The sequence below is a fragment of the Arvicanthis niloticus genome, chromosome 12 (genome assembly GCF_011762505.2).
Source record: "Arvicanthis niloticus isolate mArvNil1 chromosome 12, mArvNil1.pat.X, whole genome shotgun sequence".
In the NCBI taxonomy this organism is placed as follows: domain Eukaryota; kingdom Metazoa; phylum Chordata; class Mammalia; order Rodentia; family Muridae; genus Arvicanthis; species Arvicanthis niloticus.
In genome coordinates, this window is record NC_047669.1 from 21,333,712 (window position 1) to 21,352,005 (window position 18,294).

Below are 18,294 nucleotides of genomic sequence, written 5' to 3' on the forward strand. Positions count from 1 at the left end.
GAAGGTGACAGCTAAATACAAGTAATTTGTTGTTAGAATATAACTGATGAAATCACCAAGGAGGTGTAGAACATAAGCCCGGTACAAGGAAGAACTAGAGGAGAACCATGCTCCTAAGGAGGAGCAGGAAGGGAGGTAGCAGGGGAGCTAAGGTGCAGGCACAGACAGAAAAGATGATGCGTAGCAAGGACAGAGATGGGTGAAGGAAGTCACCCTCTCCAATGCGGTGCTCTGTCGTCTCTAGTAGGAGCAAGGGAACAAGGAAGAGGACAGGGAGAGGAAAAGTGAACTGGGTAGGCTCGGAAGATTGAAAGAGAAACATCGATGACAGCCCCATTAGGCAAGTGTGAAATCAAGAGTACTGCAGGCCACGTGAACTTGGGTCACGTGAAGAGTGAGTTGTTACATTGGTTTGGCGCTTTTGTTTTCTTCTTTCCATTTTAGTTATTATTGAATTAATTGTTAACATCTTCTGGCCTTATTTTTGTTTTCCAAATACTTTACATTTTGTGTCCTAAAGTCATCCCCCTGCCCCTTGGTGTGTGTGTGGTGGGGGACTCTAAGATGAATCTGGGGCATAAAGTAGAGAATGATAGGGAGTGGTACCCAATGGGAACCTTTGGCTTTAACACACATACTCACACTCTAGGCTCACAGGTGCATATGCAGTAGCCTCCATACATGTGAACATGTACATCACACACACACAAAGTACAGTCTTTTAAACAGTACTAAAAATGAATTTCAGCCATTACATCATACCATATAAAAGAGTTAACAGCACATCTCAGTGTACCAAAGCTAGTGGAGATAGCATAGGGAGAATCCAAGTGCACGGGCAAGATTTTTTTAAAATATAATTCCAAAATTTAAATTAGAAGAAGTAAATACATTGAGATTAAAAATTTTACATTTTTGTTTTTAAAAGCTACTACTATTAACCCAAAATGAAGAGGCAATGAAGATACTGAGAAAAAATGTGTGCAAAATGTATTTTACAAAGAACTTACGTCTATTGATATAAAGAACTATCAGAACTCTAGGTTGTAACTCTGCGTTAAGTGTTGTTTTACAAATGGGTAAAATATTTGAGGAGAAACGTTACTATAGAACACATAGAGCCAGGCATGGCAATGCACCTGTGCTTGGAAGGTGGAGGAAAGCTAATCCTAAATTCAGGGTCTCAATAAACAAGGCAACAGAACAAGGCTGGGTTGAGGATATGACCTAGTAGTAGATAACTTGCACATGTGAAGCCTAGGGTTCTGATTGATGGACATCAGGTAAGAACAGAGAAAGATAGTTGTCATCATTAGCCAATAGGAACCTGCAAATTAAGAGCACAATGGAATAAATGCCATGGCATACTCACTGGAATAGCAGCAATCAAACACCCCACCTGTGTTAGTGGTGTTCCTAAGCATTTGGAGGAACGCCATCTTAGCTGGTTGGGATGTAGAATGGTAAGGGCACTTTGGAAATCAAACTTCCTTTGTTAGTTTCTAAGAAATTACACATAAGTCTGTCATTTGATCCAGCTAGTTCATTCCTCAGCATTTTCTAAGAATGAAAGCACATGTCCTCATAAAAATTTACAGAGTTCAAAGGAAACAACTTAAATGTCTGTTGCCGGGTATTTATAGTGCTGGTCAGCAACAGAAAAGAAGGCATTGTCGATGCAGGCTACAGAGTGGGTGAGCCTCAGAATCACTGTGCTGGCTGGAAGAAGCTAGGATGTCAGACTATATATTTCAGGATTCCATTTCTATAAAATTCTAGAAAATGAAAACAGTCTGAGCTGTAGTGGTTGTCTGTCCAGGAAAGGAGGAGTATAAAAATGGCCTGAGGGAACTCAGATGCTGTGGCTCTTACTATGGTGAGAGTCTTACCACACCACATGAGAAAATGGGCAGACGTTTGCACTTTAAATATATGTAGATTAGTGTACATGTGCTTTACCTTCGTACAGTTACATGATAGTAAACTAATTAAAGAATATTTGCCTAAATATCAGCTGTTTTTATCTTTTGTTAAAATCAAATATATTTAAACTGAATGCATTTAAAATAGTATAGGTAATATCCATTTCTGAGAGATTATTTTTGCTATTTTTAGTATGTATTATAAAACAGCAAAAATGTAAAAGCAGGGAATAAAGAAAGAGTATCTACTGGTGCAATTATGAAGAAGTGTTATAATTGTGGGAGGAGTTTCAGTGTGCTCCTCAGCTAAGACACAGGAACCAGCAAAACAGATGAAGTCAGCGTCAGGCACAGAACTGAGAGTCCTTTAGGGAAAAGTGGGGTCCTGGAGAACATGTTAATAAGGACACATTCAAGTAAATTGGCAGACTCACGGTTTCTCTCCATGCCACATTTTAAGGGGGGAGGGAGAAGGAGAGGGGGAGGGAGGGAGGGAGGGAGGGAGGGAGGGAGAGAGAGAGAGAGAGAGAGAGAGAGAGAGAGAGAGAGAGAGAGAGAGAGATGCCTTGCACAGGCATATTCATGTGGAGGCCACACGAAGGTGTTGCTGTTGAATGCCTTCCTCTGTGGCTTTTCATCTTACTCCCTGAAGACAGGACCTCAGACTGAACCAGAAGATTGCTGTTTGGCTAGACTGGCTGGCTAGTGAGCTCCCAGGATCCTCCTGGCTCCACCTCCAAGTGTTGGGGTTAAGGTCATCCATAATCATCCCCAACTTTTTTGTATGGTGGGGTTCAAAATCAGGTCCACATGCTTACCCAGCAAGCTCTGTCACCCACAGAACCATCTCCCCAGCCCCTCCACTCGTTTTTTTTTTTTTTTTAAGGGTGAGTGTGTAAGTATCACACTTAGAAGACAGAGTGGGGATGGGAGGCTTGTAATAAGTGATAGAAGGGTCAAGTTGACTAATGTTTCAAAGGAGATGAATCTGAACAGCAGCATACTAAAAGATTTCTCTCTCTCTCTCTCTCTCTCTCTCTCTTTTTTTTTTAAGATTTATTTATTTTATGTATGAGTACACTGTTGCTGTCTTCTGACACACCAGAAGAGGACATTGGATCCCATTACAGATGGTTGTGAGCCACCATGTGGTTGCTGGGAATTGAACTCAGGACCTCTAGAAGAGCAGTCAGTGCTCTTAACCACTGAGCCATCTCTCCAGCCCACTAAAAGATTTCTTAAAAATCATTTTCTCATATAAGATAGTTGCTGTTTTTCTGGAAGATACCAGAAGAAGCATTCTGTTTTATAATCTGGGTCATCACTCTGTGCTGCCTCTTCCAGATCTGCATGTTTTGTCATTGAGGGAAACCCTTTAGAAAATCAGAGTTCTGACTTCAGCTCATTCTTTTTCACTTTATGTGTGTCGTAGAGATTTTTTTTTCCAGTAGTGGATATTGAACCAAAGGCCTTGCATATGCCACATGAGTGCCCTATCACTGAGCTGTCCCCCAAGTCCTTTTTGTGCGTTCTCTCTCTCTCTCTCTCTCTCTCTCTCTCTCTCTCTCTCCCTCCCTCTCTCTCTCACCCTCTCCCTCTCCCTCTCCCTCTCCCTCTCTCTCTCTCTCCATATATATAGATATAGATATATAGATATGTGTGTGTGTATCTTACTCATCTTAATATGTTTATGTTTAGCATTTCATCACATAACTTGTATGGCATCTAAGTTATTTCCAGTTTCTTGTCAAATATTACAATGTACATTATATGTGTGTGTGTACATACATACATACTTACATATAAAATGTTTTATAGACTTTCGCATATGTATATTTCTGAATAAATAGCCTAAGGTAAAACTAGCTTGTCCAGGGGATGGATGGAGAGATGGCTCAGTAGTTAAGAATATTTGCTATCCTTGCAGAAGACTGGTTTGGTACCCAGCCCCAACATGACAGTGCATAACCATTGGTAACTCTAGCTCTAGGGGCCTGACACCCTCCTTTGTCCTCACTGCCACTAGGCACACATGTGGTACACAGACATGCAGGCAAAACACCCATACACATAAAATAGAAACTAAATTTAAAAACTATCTTGTCAAAGATGATACATAGTTTATAGCTTGGCTGTCATCCACATGGTTACAGCAGACTCCCACTGACTGAGAATCTGTCCCTAATGAAGAGTGTTGACTTTTATTTTATATTTTTGTATATTTGTGTGTGTGTGTTCTACATAAGTATGTATGAGCACATGTGGAAGCTAGTGGTCAGTGTCATGCCACCACACCCGGCTCCTCATGTAAGCACTAGCAGTCCAAACTCGGGCCCTCTGCTTCTGTGCTAAACCATCCCCAGTCTCAAGCTAAGCATTTTTTAAATGCTTATAAATCATTTAGCTTTCTTAGAGGAATTGCTTATTAAATCTTTTTCCAGGCCTTCAATTCTAAAACAAGGTTCAAATTGTGATGTGTTTAAATTTTATATTCTTTACTTGATGGTTGTTGGATTTTGAGTCCTCCTTAGGGATTCCTTTCATAGTTAAAAGATTATATTTCCTCATAAAACTTGTGTTGCTGGATTTATGTTTTGTTGGTATATTTTGTGTTCTTAACTCTTTAATCTATCCACAATTAATACTTGTGAATGGTGTTTGGCAAGATATTATCATTTTAGATTCAATTACTAAATCAAATATGTTAGTATACAAAGTTTCCAATTCTGGAAAGATACTGAATGCCAAGGAGTTTTGTTTTGTCCTAATCAGTACCTATTTACATATTCTTGTTTGTGAAGTGGGTGCACATTGTGAAGACAGGGTTCATACTAACATTCCCATGAAGCTATTAACTAGTCCATCTAATAGTGAAATTACTAGAAGCACAGATTTATGTCTCCCAACTTTGTTAATGAGTCACAAACATGAAATAGAAACATATCTATCTAGTAGTTGGCACCCACGGGCATTCTAGTTGACAGAAATGGCAGTTATTTTAAAGAGTAAACTACAGTAGTAAGGTTATTGTATAAGTATATACACACACACACACACATTTAAAAGCAGAGATGTGAAGATAAAGAAATGGAAAGCAAAGGAAATGTGTACATGGTGGTGCATGAGTATTGACCCAGCACTTAAGAGGCTAAGGCAGGAGAATCCAAAGTTCCAGCCACTGTGAGCTGCCATACTGAGTTCCAGGCCAGTCTTGGAAACAGTGGGCCACAGTTCATGGTATCCGAATAATTCTGCACCTATCTGTCCTGGGCCTGGTAGTGCAGACCTATAATCCCAGCTACTCAAAAGACACCAAGGCAGGAAGATCACAAATTCAAAGCTAGTCCTCTAATCCCAGCACTCAGGAGGTAGGGTCAAGTGGGTCTCTGTGAGTTCAAGGCCAGCCTAGTCTACAGAGCTAGTTCTGGGACAACCACAGATCTACAGAGAAACCATTTCTCCAAACAAACAAAAGTATCTATGGATATAGAAGGCATTTGTTATGGGTAGAAGGATGCTCAGCTCAAAGTGCCCTGACAGCAGTGTGGTTTTGTGGTTTCATTTATTTAGATTTTGTGTTTGGTTTGGGGTTTGAGATGGACTGGTGACTATAGAGTTTATTTTTTTGGTAGTTTTTTTTGATAGGGTATCAAAAATATACGATATATCAAAATATTTGATGTATACCATAAAATGGGCTTAGGATCCTTACCCATCTTTATTACTTTCTTTAGGCAACTGAGAATTTTGAATCAGCGCTTCCGAGAACAAGAGAAAACTGAAAAGGCACCTTGTAACCTTGAATGTAGGTGAAAAAACTTGAAGTCTTTGTTTCTCTGGATATGTTGGTGCAGACTTTTGCTTTATCTAAGTGGAATTCCTCCCTGTATCAACTTTTTAAAATTAGGAGTTACTGTGTTATAATTTAAAACAGTTGTTGGGTATGTTTGTAATCTCAGTATTTGTGAAGTAGGAGGATTGCCACAAGTTTGAGGCCAGTCTGGGCAACATATCCAGTACCACTCCAGCCAGAACTGTATGTAGTTAGACCCTATCTTGAGAAACCAAGTTAATAAATCTGCAGATATCTTAAATAGCCACGTAAGTATTCTGCTTGTTGTCTCTACTATATTTAAGATCCTCTGAAGATTTGGGTACGTTCAGCCTTTCCCACAATGGGAGCAACAATGAAATGAAAATCTTTGTGCCAGTGTCCTTGTGCACATGCATCCAGGTTTTGCAGGATGGAATTCTAATAGAAGTACTGAGCCAGAGTGCATATGTAGTTACTTTAGCAGAGATTGTCAAATGACCCTTTTTTTTAAAAAATGAAGTCTTACTGTGTTGCTCAGGCCACTCTTGGACTTGGAAGCTCAAATGATCTTCCCTCCTTACTCACCTCAGTCGCTGCAGCTATAGGTGAATAGCAAATCAGCTTTATAGAGCACAGAGCTTCATGGAGAAAAACGAGGTTAAAAACAGATGAGAACTCCTTTCAATATTCTCAGAGGTTTTTTTTCTAGAGTCTAATGTAAATGTGATGTTATAAAGAAGTATATTGGTGCCCTAGAATGTTTTTCTATTTCAGAATGATAAAATATATTCAGACAGTATTGACAAAACAGGGAAAAGTAATACATAAGGCATATTTCTTTTAATGAATAACTACCACTTACAAAGTGGGAAGAAAAATTTGAGAAACCAGCAGAGCAAACCCTTCACAAAGTGCTTAACTTCACCAGAGTAGTTGGTGATCGTCCATTCTGGCTTTGCTGTTAGCAGAAGGTGTGGGTGAGAAGGCAGAGAGGAGGCCATGAAGGAGGGGAAGATCGGAGGTTGCCTCTCTACGCTTATTCTTTGTATTCTCTTAATCGTTTACCTTAATGTACTTTCTTGGAGACTGTTACTGTTTACAATAATTTGTTTACTGACAGCTCCATGAGGGACCTTGAGGTCTGTGTTGTTCACTGCTGCATACCCAGATTCTAATAGTGATTCATACATAGTAAGCAGTCACTTATGACTGCGTTAGCCAATCAAAATGGTGCCCTGTGCCTTTATGTCATTTTATTTAATCTTTGAGAATTTCATACATACACACAGTGCCTTTTCATCATATCCTCTTCCCATGCTGCACTCTGACTCCCCCAGCAGGCACCCAGCACAGCCCCTGCCCAGCTTCCTGCCATCTTTCTTTTTTTAAACACACTGAGTTCAGTTGTGTTGTTCCCAAGTACATGGGTATATGGCCTTCCACTGGAGCATGAACAACCTACCAGTGATATCCTCCCAAAAGTGACTCATCCCCTACCCACCCAGTGTGCAGCCTGCATAGCTCCTTCCTGCACTATGAAACCTAAGTAGAAAGGTTCCTGGTCAGTTCCAGATTGATGTTCTCTACATTTTGAAACCAAAGTATTTTCAGGAGTAGGCTCTTACCATTCGTTTATGGTAGACAACCAAAAGCAATGGCAGAAGCCTCTTGTTGGGGTCTTGAGGGCCTCCCTGACCAGTAACTTACAGGGAGGTATTTCATGCTTTGCACTGAGATTTTCATTTAATAACTCATGTCTTCTGGGAGTAGCTTTGTCTACCTGTGCAGGCTACCTGTGGTCAAGTCCTCTTTTTAAAAATTTATATTTTAAAATTTGTTTACATTGGATTGGGTTTCCATGTTTTTACTTTTACTCTTAGTTTTTCCTCTCCCACGTAACCCCACCCCTGTCCCTGCTTAAACCCGTAATCCCCAGTATTCTTTCCCTCTTCTTTTATATCGCACATTTCTACTGTTCCTCCCTCTGCTTCTATTCCATTCGCCATTTCATGGACACTTCCTGGCTTCCTGAGCGCTACAGACCCTGCAAGTTGAACACAAAATCTAAAACTTGAATCTGGGATCCACATGTGAAACAGAAGCATGTAGCACTTGCCTCCTGGGGCCTGGATGGCCTTATTGATGCAATATTTTCTAATTCTACTCATTTCCCTGCAAATTTCATTTTTCTTGGTGGCTGAATCATGTCCCATTGTGTATTTGTACCACAATTTCATTATCCATGCACCAGTTGGCGGACAAGTGCGTGTGTCTCTGTGGGCGAGTAACGGGATCTTTTGGGTATATCCTCAGACGTAGGTCAGTGAGTCTATTTTTACCTTTTGGAGAGATCTATGCTGATTTTCATAATGGGGGAATCCATTTATACTCCAACAGTGAGTAAATATTTCTGGTTCTCTAAATCCTAGGCTAGCAGTTGCTGTCATTGTTTTCTTGCTGATAATCATTCTGACTGGAGTAGCATAGAATCTCAAACTAGTTTAATTTGCATTTCCTTACTGCCTAAGGATGTTGAGCACTTTAAAAACCATTTCTTAGTCATTTGTATTTCTTCTTTTGAGAACTCTGTTTAAGTCCATAGCCTATTTTTTATTAGATTGTTTATTTTCTTAGTGTTTATTTTCTTGAATTCTTTGTATATTCTAGATATTAATCCTTTGTTAGAGGCATAGCTGACAAAGATTTTCTTCCATAATTTCATGAGTGCCCATTTGTCAGTCATTGGCTTCTGGCCTACTTTACTTTCTGATGCTGTCCGTGACAAAAACTGGCTTGAGGAAGGAAAGGATTGATTTGGCTTATATTTTCATGTCACAATGACAATACTTGGTCATTGAGGGAGAGTCAGGGCAGGAACTCAAGGCAGGAACCTAGAGGCAGGAACTGATACAGAGGCCGTGGAAGAGTGCTCTTACAGGAATTGCTCACTTTGTTTTTTGTTTGTTTTGTTTTTGTTTTTGTTTTTTTTTGTAACCCAAGACCATCTTGCCCAGGAATGACCTCTCCCAAAGTGGGCTGGGTCTCCCCACATCAATCGTAAGTCAAGAAAATGCCCATAGGCCCATCTGATGGAAATAATTTCTCAATTGAGGTTTTTTTGTTTTGTTTTTTTAATCCTAGATGACTCTGGTTTGTGTCAAGCTTAAAACAAAAAAACAAAACAAAACACCTAGCCAGCCTTCTTTCCTGAGTGACTGTAGCCCCACTCAGAAAGCCCTTCCCTAGTCCAGCATCCTGGGGTATACACCTTCCTTTTTCCACTAGCAGCTTCAGTGTTTCAGGCTTTATGTTGAGTTCTTTGAATCATTTGGAACTGAGGTTTTGCAGGGTAAGAGATATGGCTCTAGTTTTATCCTTCGTTTAGGCAGTTTTACCAGCACCATTTGATGAAGAGGCGATCTTGTCCAGTGTGTAATGTTGGCAGGTCTCTATTGTGGAATGGCTTTGTATCTGCTCTTCTCTTTTATTCCATTGATCTCTGTGTCTGTTTGTGAGCCAGGACCATGCTTTTTAATTTGAAATTAAGTGTGGTGATACCTCCAGCAATACTTTTTTTGTTTGGGATTGGTTACCTGGAATCTTTTGTACTTCCATATGAATTTTAAAATACATATTTTTTACTATTGGTGTAAAGAATGTCATTGGAAGTTTTAAAAAAAATAAGTGTGTGTGTGTGTGTGTGTGTGTGTGTGTGTGTGGTTTACCTGCATGTATGTATATGTGTGCACCATGTACATGCCTGGTACCCAAAGAGGCCAGAAGAGGGTATTTGGGCATTGAATTCCCAGGAATTGGAGTCAGCACTAAAGTAGAGACCATGGGAAAATGCTCTTGCACTTAGGCTACCATTTGGATACTGGTTCTTAGAGGCTGAGCCATCTCTCCAGCCCCTAAAATACCTTTTAAGTTGTTATTTTGTGTGTTGTGTTTGTGTATGTATGTAGACATGCACTTGACATGCATGTGGAAGGCAGAGGACAACTTGTGAAAGTCATTTCCTTTATTTCACCATGTAAGGTCTGGGGACACAATTCAAGTCATCAGGCTTGGTGGAAGGATTGCCCGTATCTTCGGGGCCATCTGGCCTGCCCACAGTGAATATGGATTACACTGCGTCTGTATATAGCCTTTGGTAGGACGGCCATTTTTACAACATTGATCCTACCATCTCTTAAGCATGGGAGGTCTTTCTAGTGTCTTCCTTAATTTCTTAATTGCATGTTTTAAAGGTTTAGCTATAAAGAGCTTTCACAACCTGAGTTAGGGTTACTCTGTGTTTTTGTTTTATTTGGGATTTTTGGTTTTTTGTGGCTATTGTGAATGGGATTATTTCCTTGGTTTCTTTTTTAGTGTCTTTGTCATCGGGTGTAAGAAATCTCCTGGTTGTTTTGTATGTTAATCTTGTATTCAGCCACTTCCTGATTGTGTTTTCAATTCGGAGTTTCTGGTGGAGTGTTTATATCTGTTTTAAATAGAAATATAAACAGAGGTACTTTGGTGTCTTTCCTATTTGTAGCCCCTGTATTTGCTTCTCTTGTCTAAGACCTCCAGTATTGTATTAAATCAGACTGGAGAGAATGGATACCCTTTTCTTGTTCCTTGCTTTAGTGGAAATTCTTTGAACTTTTCCCTATTTGATATGCTGGCTATAGGTTTGTCTTATATGGCCTGTATTATGCTGAGCGTGATCCTGGAGCTAAGCCAAGAGTGTGGCCCTGGGCAAAGGGACCAGCATGTTTTTACATTTACATGAAACATGGGATAGAATGATTCTTTGTGTTTAAATATATTTGTTATGTAAATCATCATCTATATAAGTATTGTCCAGAAAAGTAACCAACATTGATAGTGATTGATTCTGGTTGGAGAGGTAGCATAGAGAAAGGGAGACACATCATTGAGAATTTTTTTAGCATCTTTGGAATTTGAGATAATTACATTGCATATGTATTATTTGTTTGTTTTAAAAGGTAAAAACAATCTATGACTAAAACATCAATTGGAAAAGAAAAACATTACTTCTGCCATTTACTTTTTAAAATATATGTAGTATTTATATTGCATTGTGTGTGTTACTGCTGAGGGGAATCAATGAACTCAGGGGCTTTTCTTTTTCTAAAAGAGGTGCTTTTTAAATGTTTTTTAAAAATTGGGCAACAACTATTTGATGTGTTTTATCTTGCAGTGTTTTCCCTTCAGTCGCTGAATATGTCACTGCAGAATCAGCTGCAAGAGTCACTGAAGAGCCAGGAGTTACTACAGAGTAAAAATGAAGAACTCTTAAAAGTGATAGAAAACCAGAGAGAGGAAAACAAAAAGTTCACTACTTTATTCAAAGACAAAGAGCAAACTCTGCTTCACAATAAACAGCAGTTTGACATTGAGATGACAAGGATGAAGATGGGTGTGTATCTGACTCCAGCTACAATCCTTTGGTTTTGTTTTGAACAGTAAGGAAACTAAGCAGGTCTCATTGTTGTTTGCTTTAGAGTTGGAGGAAGCCTTGGCCAGTGAGAAGAACTCTCGGTTTAAGTTAGAGACTACAGAAAAGGAAAATCAGATACTGGGGATAACACTGCGGCAGCGTGATGCTGAGGTTGCACGACTTAGAGAATTAACCAGGTAGCCTTACTTCCCCTGGGTAAGCCCGGCCTTTTACAGATGCTCCATAAACTTCCAACCACACAGGCCTTCTTGCTTCCTCCTTTTTTCCTCTTGTTTGTCTTTTCTTTTTCTTTTAATTTCTAATCTTTTGTTCTATTTCACGTTAAAAATCTGAGACCTGTTTAAAGGCTGTTTACGCCATGAGGTTGTAGATTACAGGTAACTAATGTCTCCAGTGAAGAACTGGATAGTGTGTAATGAAGTAGTTGTTTCCTGGCCCTGATACCAAAGAGACTTGAGTAGGCTCTCAGCTGTGCTGCAGATTAACTGAGTAATTTTGTCCACATTACTTAACCCCTATAAACCTCAAGTTGTAAAGTTGGAACATGAATAGAGAGTTGTCAGGGGGACCACAGACTAATTCCTGATGTGCACTGATGTGGTCAGTCCTCACCTCAGACCATGTGATCTGGGTAGATCACGTCATTTCATCAGTAAAGCGAGGGATTTGGCCACAGCCTCCAAAATGTCTTCATTCTTCACTCAGTCTCTTCCCAAATAAATAAACCTCGTTTACTTTTTATACTTTCATAGAAACCTTACAAAAAATCAGTTTTCTTTTGAGACATTTATTAATCATTGGATTTTTGTCTACTTTTAAACATTTTAGAGAAGTTAATGTTTTTAATGTTTTATAAAACAGTAGATCTGACTATGACTTAATGATCCCAGATGCTAATCATTCCAGATCCGTTTTTAATTAGAGGCTTTTGGGGAAATAGATGTCTATTATATATAAATTGCGCGTTATATATAATGTGCTTAGTTTTATAAATATGCTTGACAATAATAAGTTAACATAGAAATTCTGCTTTGCTTTAGTAATGCCACCTACTGGTATGACTGGTTTTTTTAACTCAAAGGCTCAGTTTGCAACATTGCTTGAGAATAAAATATCTCTATACCTTAAGAAAAAAATTATGAGCCTTTACTTTTACGTATGATAGTAAATTTGATATAAAGCAAGATCTTTTCTCATTTGTTATTTTATTTTCTGTTGCCAAAGCCTTCCAACACTAATTTTGACACTCGCCTTCCGTCCTTCCTTTAAAGGACAGAGGCGTATAGAAACGAGCTAAAGGACTGGGTAAAACAATCAGTAATTACTAACTTCTTCTTGGCAGAACTTTACAGAACAGCATGGTCAAGCTGCTCTCAGATCTCAGTGTGGACACTGCCCGCTGCAGGATGGGGAATAGCCTGACCAAGTCACTTCTGAATGTCTATGATCAACAGCTTCAACAGGACCCAGCCCCTCCTCACACTTCTATAATGAGCTACCTCAATAAATTAGAAACAAATCACGGCTTTATGCATTCAGAGCTGCTTAACAATGAGGAAACCATAGAGCCAGGCAGACTCTGTGAAAATGTGCTGCCCTCACAAAGGCCCCTGCATAGTGACGCCAGGGCAGTGGATGGGGACTCTGCATCTGGAAGCGTCTCTACTGCTTTAGTGGAGGATTCTGATACGGACTGTGAGGCCATCACTGTAGTAGAAGGTGACTGTAACGTGGACAGTACCATTTATATTCCCTTTGCAAGAAGCTCTTCTACAGAGCACTCGCCACTTTGTAAGAGACTATCCCCCCAGCCACACAGAAGTGTGGCCGCAGCACAGCACGTCAGCGGCAGTGCACATGCCTCTAAAGGAGAAAGCAAACCGTGTGCACCTGCAGTGCATTCCTCACTAAATGAAGCAGAAGATGCACCTGGAAACCTTTCCAGAACATACGACACAGAAGACGTGGAGCTCCTCAGGAAGATCAAAGAAGCAATCGGTAAGATCCCTGCTGCTGCTGAGCGCCCAGAGGAACAGGCCCCACATCGTGGCCCATCTGCTCATCGCGGCCCCGGCATTCCAGTGAAGGGCAGCGTAGTCACTGACAGCAGCTTTCTCAATTCTGACTTGATGTCAGACTGGAGCATCTCCTCCTTTTCAACATTCACGTCTCATGATGAACAGGACTTCAGAAATGGTCTGGCAGCTTTGGATGCCAACATTGCTAGACTTCAGAAGTCCTTGAAGACTGGCCTTCTGGACAAATGAATTTGGAAGAAAACTGATTGAGTGCTTTTTTTTTTTAAAGAGTAGAACTTGGCTACATCCATAGTATATTTTGGGTTTCCTTAGAGAGAACACTTTATATTTTTAATTATGTATGAAATAATAAATGGAATAAATTTACTATTAGACTATTTTAACACTTGAAGCTTAAAAAAATTCTCTTAAAAACCAACAGTTGCCGAGAGAAGAAAGTTGTAGATCAGCAAGTATTGAGTTGCTCTACCTGACAGCTCCAGCTTCACAGAGAATTCTTCACTGTGCAACTGCTGGGTCCGTGGTGCAGCTACCGAGGATTTCTGGCTGTCTGGAAGGAGCGTAGGAAAGGAGTCAGTTCTGCTGAAAGTTCCCTCTCTGCTTTGGAATATTTGTTGTTTGTTTCATGATACTGTGCTTGTGTATGGGAGCACTCTGCGGTACAAGCCAGTGCTGTCGATGACGACATGCATTAACATTTCAGAGAGAAAAGATGCCGGTGCGCTCACCTCATACAAAGCATTGATTTGTCCAGGGAAATACTGATGATTGGTTAATATATGGTCCTTAAATCTTGGGTATTTTATTTACATTTGTCCTGAATGCATGTTTTAAGACCTTTAAAAACAAAGTCAGACTTATAAGGTAATACTAAATAACCAAATTTTACCTTAGTAATTTTGTTCTTTAGTAAGAATTATTAGGTTTTTCTCAATGTCTGTGGAAATTATGGAGTTTTTCAAATCTCAGCACTGATGGTAATTCTGCCTTTCTGACCCAATTTTCCCCCATCGTTTAGCTGAGAATGTTGTTCTATAATTAACATGAACTTTATGAACTATGCCTTTCTGCTTCCTAATACCAGCCCTTTGTCCTATCTTGCCATGTTGCGAACCTTTTCTCTGCCTCAACACTTTGGTGCTAAGTGCTCTGGTCAAGAGAGAGAGTGGGGCTCTTGGGGCAGGAGACTTGAAGAATGGAGACAAGACAGGGTGTGATCAAGTCTCTTTTTTTTAATCAAGTCTCTCTTCTCCTACCAAGTCTCGTCTATTGAAGGGAATTCTGAGGTATTTATATACACAAGCAGGAGAACACAGGTGAAAACACTTTACCATGTGCACCATACAGCTGAGGTCACTAAACAGCAAAACAAGCTATGTGGGATAAACAATATATTTATCAGAGTGTGCTTCAGCTGTTATAGGCTTTTGACAACCAAGTCTTTCATCAGGGTATATGGTTCCAGATGGCTGCAAAGTTGATCTAGCCGCTTTCTACTAAAGTCGGCTCCCAACATTGCCATATACCCCAAGATGACTTAAGATTTAAGATCTTTCTCCCTCAGGCTCCTGAGTGCACGCACCAGCAGCTCTTACCCACCTGCTGTGTCACCTCTTTCTGTGTAAACACAGATTAACTCTTAGACACTAAGTCCTGCCCTATCAGTAACTCTTGGTACATGTTTCCTGCCTGGTGTAGTTGAATTTGGTTCTGGGACAGCCTCTGGCATTCGAGTAGTCTGCTGATTTCAAATTTTCTCCTGCTTCTACAACCTCTGGACTACTTAATATATCCAAACCTTATGGGGAGGGGTCTTTTTTGTTTTGTTTTAGGTCTAAATGTATTAAAATGAATTGTAAACTATTTTAAAGACTTATTAACATTTTAAATATATTTACTTCCTATATTCATAAATGAATTTGTTTACTTATTTTGAGATATCAGGTCACTGCTCTGCGCCATTGAAGTTCAGAAACACAAACTAATATAAAGAAGACTGGGGCATCTTTCTGCTCTCCCATATCAGCTGTCACTCACCACAAGCAAATCTGGGGCAGTTAGATGGCTCAGCAGGTAAAGGTGCTTGTTGCATAAGTGTGACAATCCAAGTTCAATCCCCAGAGCCATGTGAGGGTAGGAGAGAGCCGACCCCTAGAGTTGTCCTCTGACCTTCATATGTGTGCCATGGTAAATCCATGCCCAAGAACTTAAATGTGTACACTAATGAAAAAATAACCTTAAGTAAATTCTTAAGATTTTTTTTTAATATAGTAATTCTGAAGATCTAGGAAGAAATAGTTTCACTTACTGTATGTTGGCAACACGTCATTTCTGTGATACAAGGATGCATTTGGGGTTTCACCTCACCAGCAACCAACTGGTTGTTCAGAAACACCAATCCAATTCCGTTCTGATACTTTCTCCCTGAAGGTAGAGTCAAACAGGTTGTGGTCTCCTTGTCAACAGACTGACACCTGCCTCAGATGTTAGTCTCAAGTCCACAACTGACTGACCAGCTATGCATCAGGGTTCTTATGACCCCTTAATAGACTAGATCAGTATGCTGGTTAGTTTTGTCAATTTAACGTAAATACTATCTGGGAAGAGGGAATTTGTTTTTTGGGTTTTTTTTTTTTTTTTAATAGGATTTCTCTGTGTAACCCTGACAGCCCTGGAACTCACTTTGTAGACCAGGTTGGCTTCAAGCTCAGAGATCCACCTGCCTCTGCCTCCTGAATGCTAGAATTAAAGGTGTGCACCGCCGCACCTGGCTAGGAGGAAGAATCTTAACTGAGAAAATTCCTCCATGAGATGAGCCTGTATCCAAGCCTGTAGGGTGTTGTGTTGGTTAGTGACTGATTGGGAGGACCCCGTGCACTGGGGGCAGTGCCATCCCTGGGTAGGTGGTCTTGGATGCTATAAGAAAGCAAGTTGACGAAGCCATGGAGGGAGCAAACCGTCGAGTACTATTACTCCATGGTTTCTGCCTCCAGGGTCCTGCCTTGAGTTCCTGCCTTGACTTCCCTCAGTGATAGACTGTGACCTGAGAGTTGCAAGATGAAATAAAACCTTTCCTCCCAAGATGCCTTTGGTCTTGGTGTTTTATCACAGCAGGAAAGTAACTAAGTCTGCTAGTGCAGTTCACAGAACTCAAGAAAAAAACATTTGCAGTTTTGTTTTTAAGGATATAAACAGCCAGAAGAGGTGGATAGGACGATACCTGGAAAAGATGCTACCTACAGTCTCTGTCCTCACCGAATTGGGCTAATCTGTCCTCTAGGTGTATGGATCTGTTGTTGTTCAGCTTCCAACAAGTCACATAATCCAGCTGCCTAAAAATTCTTTCTACCCTGTCTGTCATTCACTGAGACTTCTTGGCATGATCACAGTTGAAGCACAGACAACCTTCCTGGTGTTGTGGCCCTTTAATACAGTTCCTCATGTTGTGGTGACCCCAACCATAAAATTATTTCTGTTACTATTTCATAAATGTAATTTTGCTACTGTTAAAATCTTAAGTATCCATGTTTTCTGGTGATCTTTGGGGAGTCCTATGAAAGGGTCAGTCAACCCCCAAAGGGGTTGCAACCCATAGGTTGAGAACTACTGACGTAGGTAAATGGTTGAACGAAAACCATGATCCAGTGCTGATGAACCAAGTGGGGGAAGCCCAGCAGGCCTGTCACATTCTTGCCTTCTGAACAGCATTCCTCCTCCTGGGATTGATTGATGGGCTGAAAAGAGTCTTATGATCTACTGTCAGAGAAAGTAGGTGAGAATTAAATATAGAGGGAAGACTTCTCATTCTGTGATGCCTTGGGGAAAAAATTCCAGTTCCTGTCTGGGGCAAAAAGAAGCAAGGCTAAAACAGCAACCAAACACTTCAACCACCCAGGAAGCAGGGCCGAGTTGTAAAAGCTTCCTTGGTAGAAAAGCATGCAGCCAACTCACAACCAAGTATGTTATCAGTGCTCCCTGTGCAGTGAACCTTCAGGGAATGCTCAGTAAGGGACTTAACATAAGGTTTCACTGAAGTCAGAGGCCCATTTCTAAACTTACACATGTAAGGCTTTCAAAATCTAAGCAGGTAACCAGGTAGATTTGGATTCTATTGGCACAAATATTCCCTTAGCTATTCAAGTCCACTGATGTCTATTTCAAACTTGCTTAATGTTCTTAGAGCTCAATTTACATATGAAGCCTCACACTCCCCTACCCCCATTTTAAATTTCAACTTGTAGGGAAATGGGCTTAAATTTCTCTAAAGCAGAGCACTGGGGATTGCTTTTCCAGAGGTCCTGAGTTCAATTCCCAGCAACCACATGGTGGCTCATAACCATATTTAGATCACAACATCTATATTGTGATCTGATGCCCTCTTCTGGCATGCAAGTGTACAGGCAGATAGAGTATTCATACACATAAAATAACTAAATAAGTCTTTTTTAGAAATTAAAGCAGTTGGCCTGAACTGGGCCTCCCAAAGAACTATCAGATGGTAAGATCTTAGGAACTTCTGAAGAATTTACAAGTTGAGTTTCAAAAGACTTTAGAAGCCATCTTCATAACTATAGGGAGTTTCTTCCATAGTAACAGTACTGGAGAGACTTCAAGCACATCCAGTATCCATTTTTCCCAGTGACAAGTTCCTACTGGAACTTACTGCTTGTGTGTGCCTCTGTGGATACATGCCAGTTCACATTTCAGCCTTGTGTACCCACCCTGTTTACTCCTTGAGGGCAAGGACTGGGATTTACTCAGCTTTTCATTTCCCATGGCAGTTACTATCACATGTGTATTAATATTTGCTGAGGACCAGCCTCAGCCTTGTCAGGGGTCCAGAGGAAGGGGTGTTTGGGGCAGCGACTCAAGAGACTGTGATGGATGCAAGCTGACAGCTCTGTTCTGCTAGAGATAGCTCTCTGCTGGAGATCACACTGTCTCGAGATAGCTCTCTGTTTGCAGACCAAAGCCCAGTCTTTTATTTTGCATAAGATACTTCCTTAGTAATTGCATATCAATTCAATCATTTTATAACCTTAGCCCCTTCAC

The 18,294-nt window shown here is 40.4% G+C and overlaps 1 protein-coding gene across 5 annotated transcripts in view; it reads left to right on the plus strand.

Moving 5' to 3' along the window:
- Positions 1-16,325, plus strand: part of Ccdc14 (coiled-coil domain containing 14) — a 35,835-nt gene extending 19,510 nt beyond the window's left edge. For all 5 annotated transcript variants that reach the window (XM_034515765.2, XM_076942875.1, XM_076942871.1 and 2 more), the window contains 4 exons: positions 5,657-5,727; positions 10,943-11,161; positions 11,247-11,379; positions 12,546-16,325. In XM_034515765.2, the coding sequence (XP_034371656.1) occupies positions 5,657-5,727; positions 10,943-11,161; positions 11,247-11,379; positions 12,546-13,470 (1,348 nt within the window). In that variant the 3' untranslated portion in view covers positions 13,471-16,325. The remainder of the gene's footprint in view (positions 1-5,656; positions 5,728-10,942; positions 11,162-11,246; positions 11,380-12,545) is intronic.
- Positions 16,326-18,294: the final 1,969 nt, after the last annotated feature.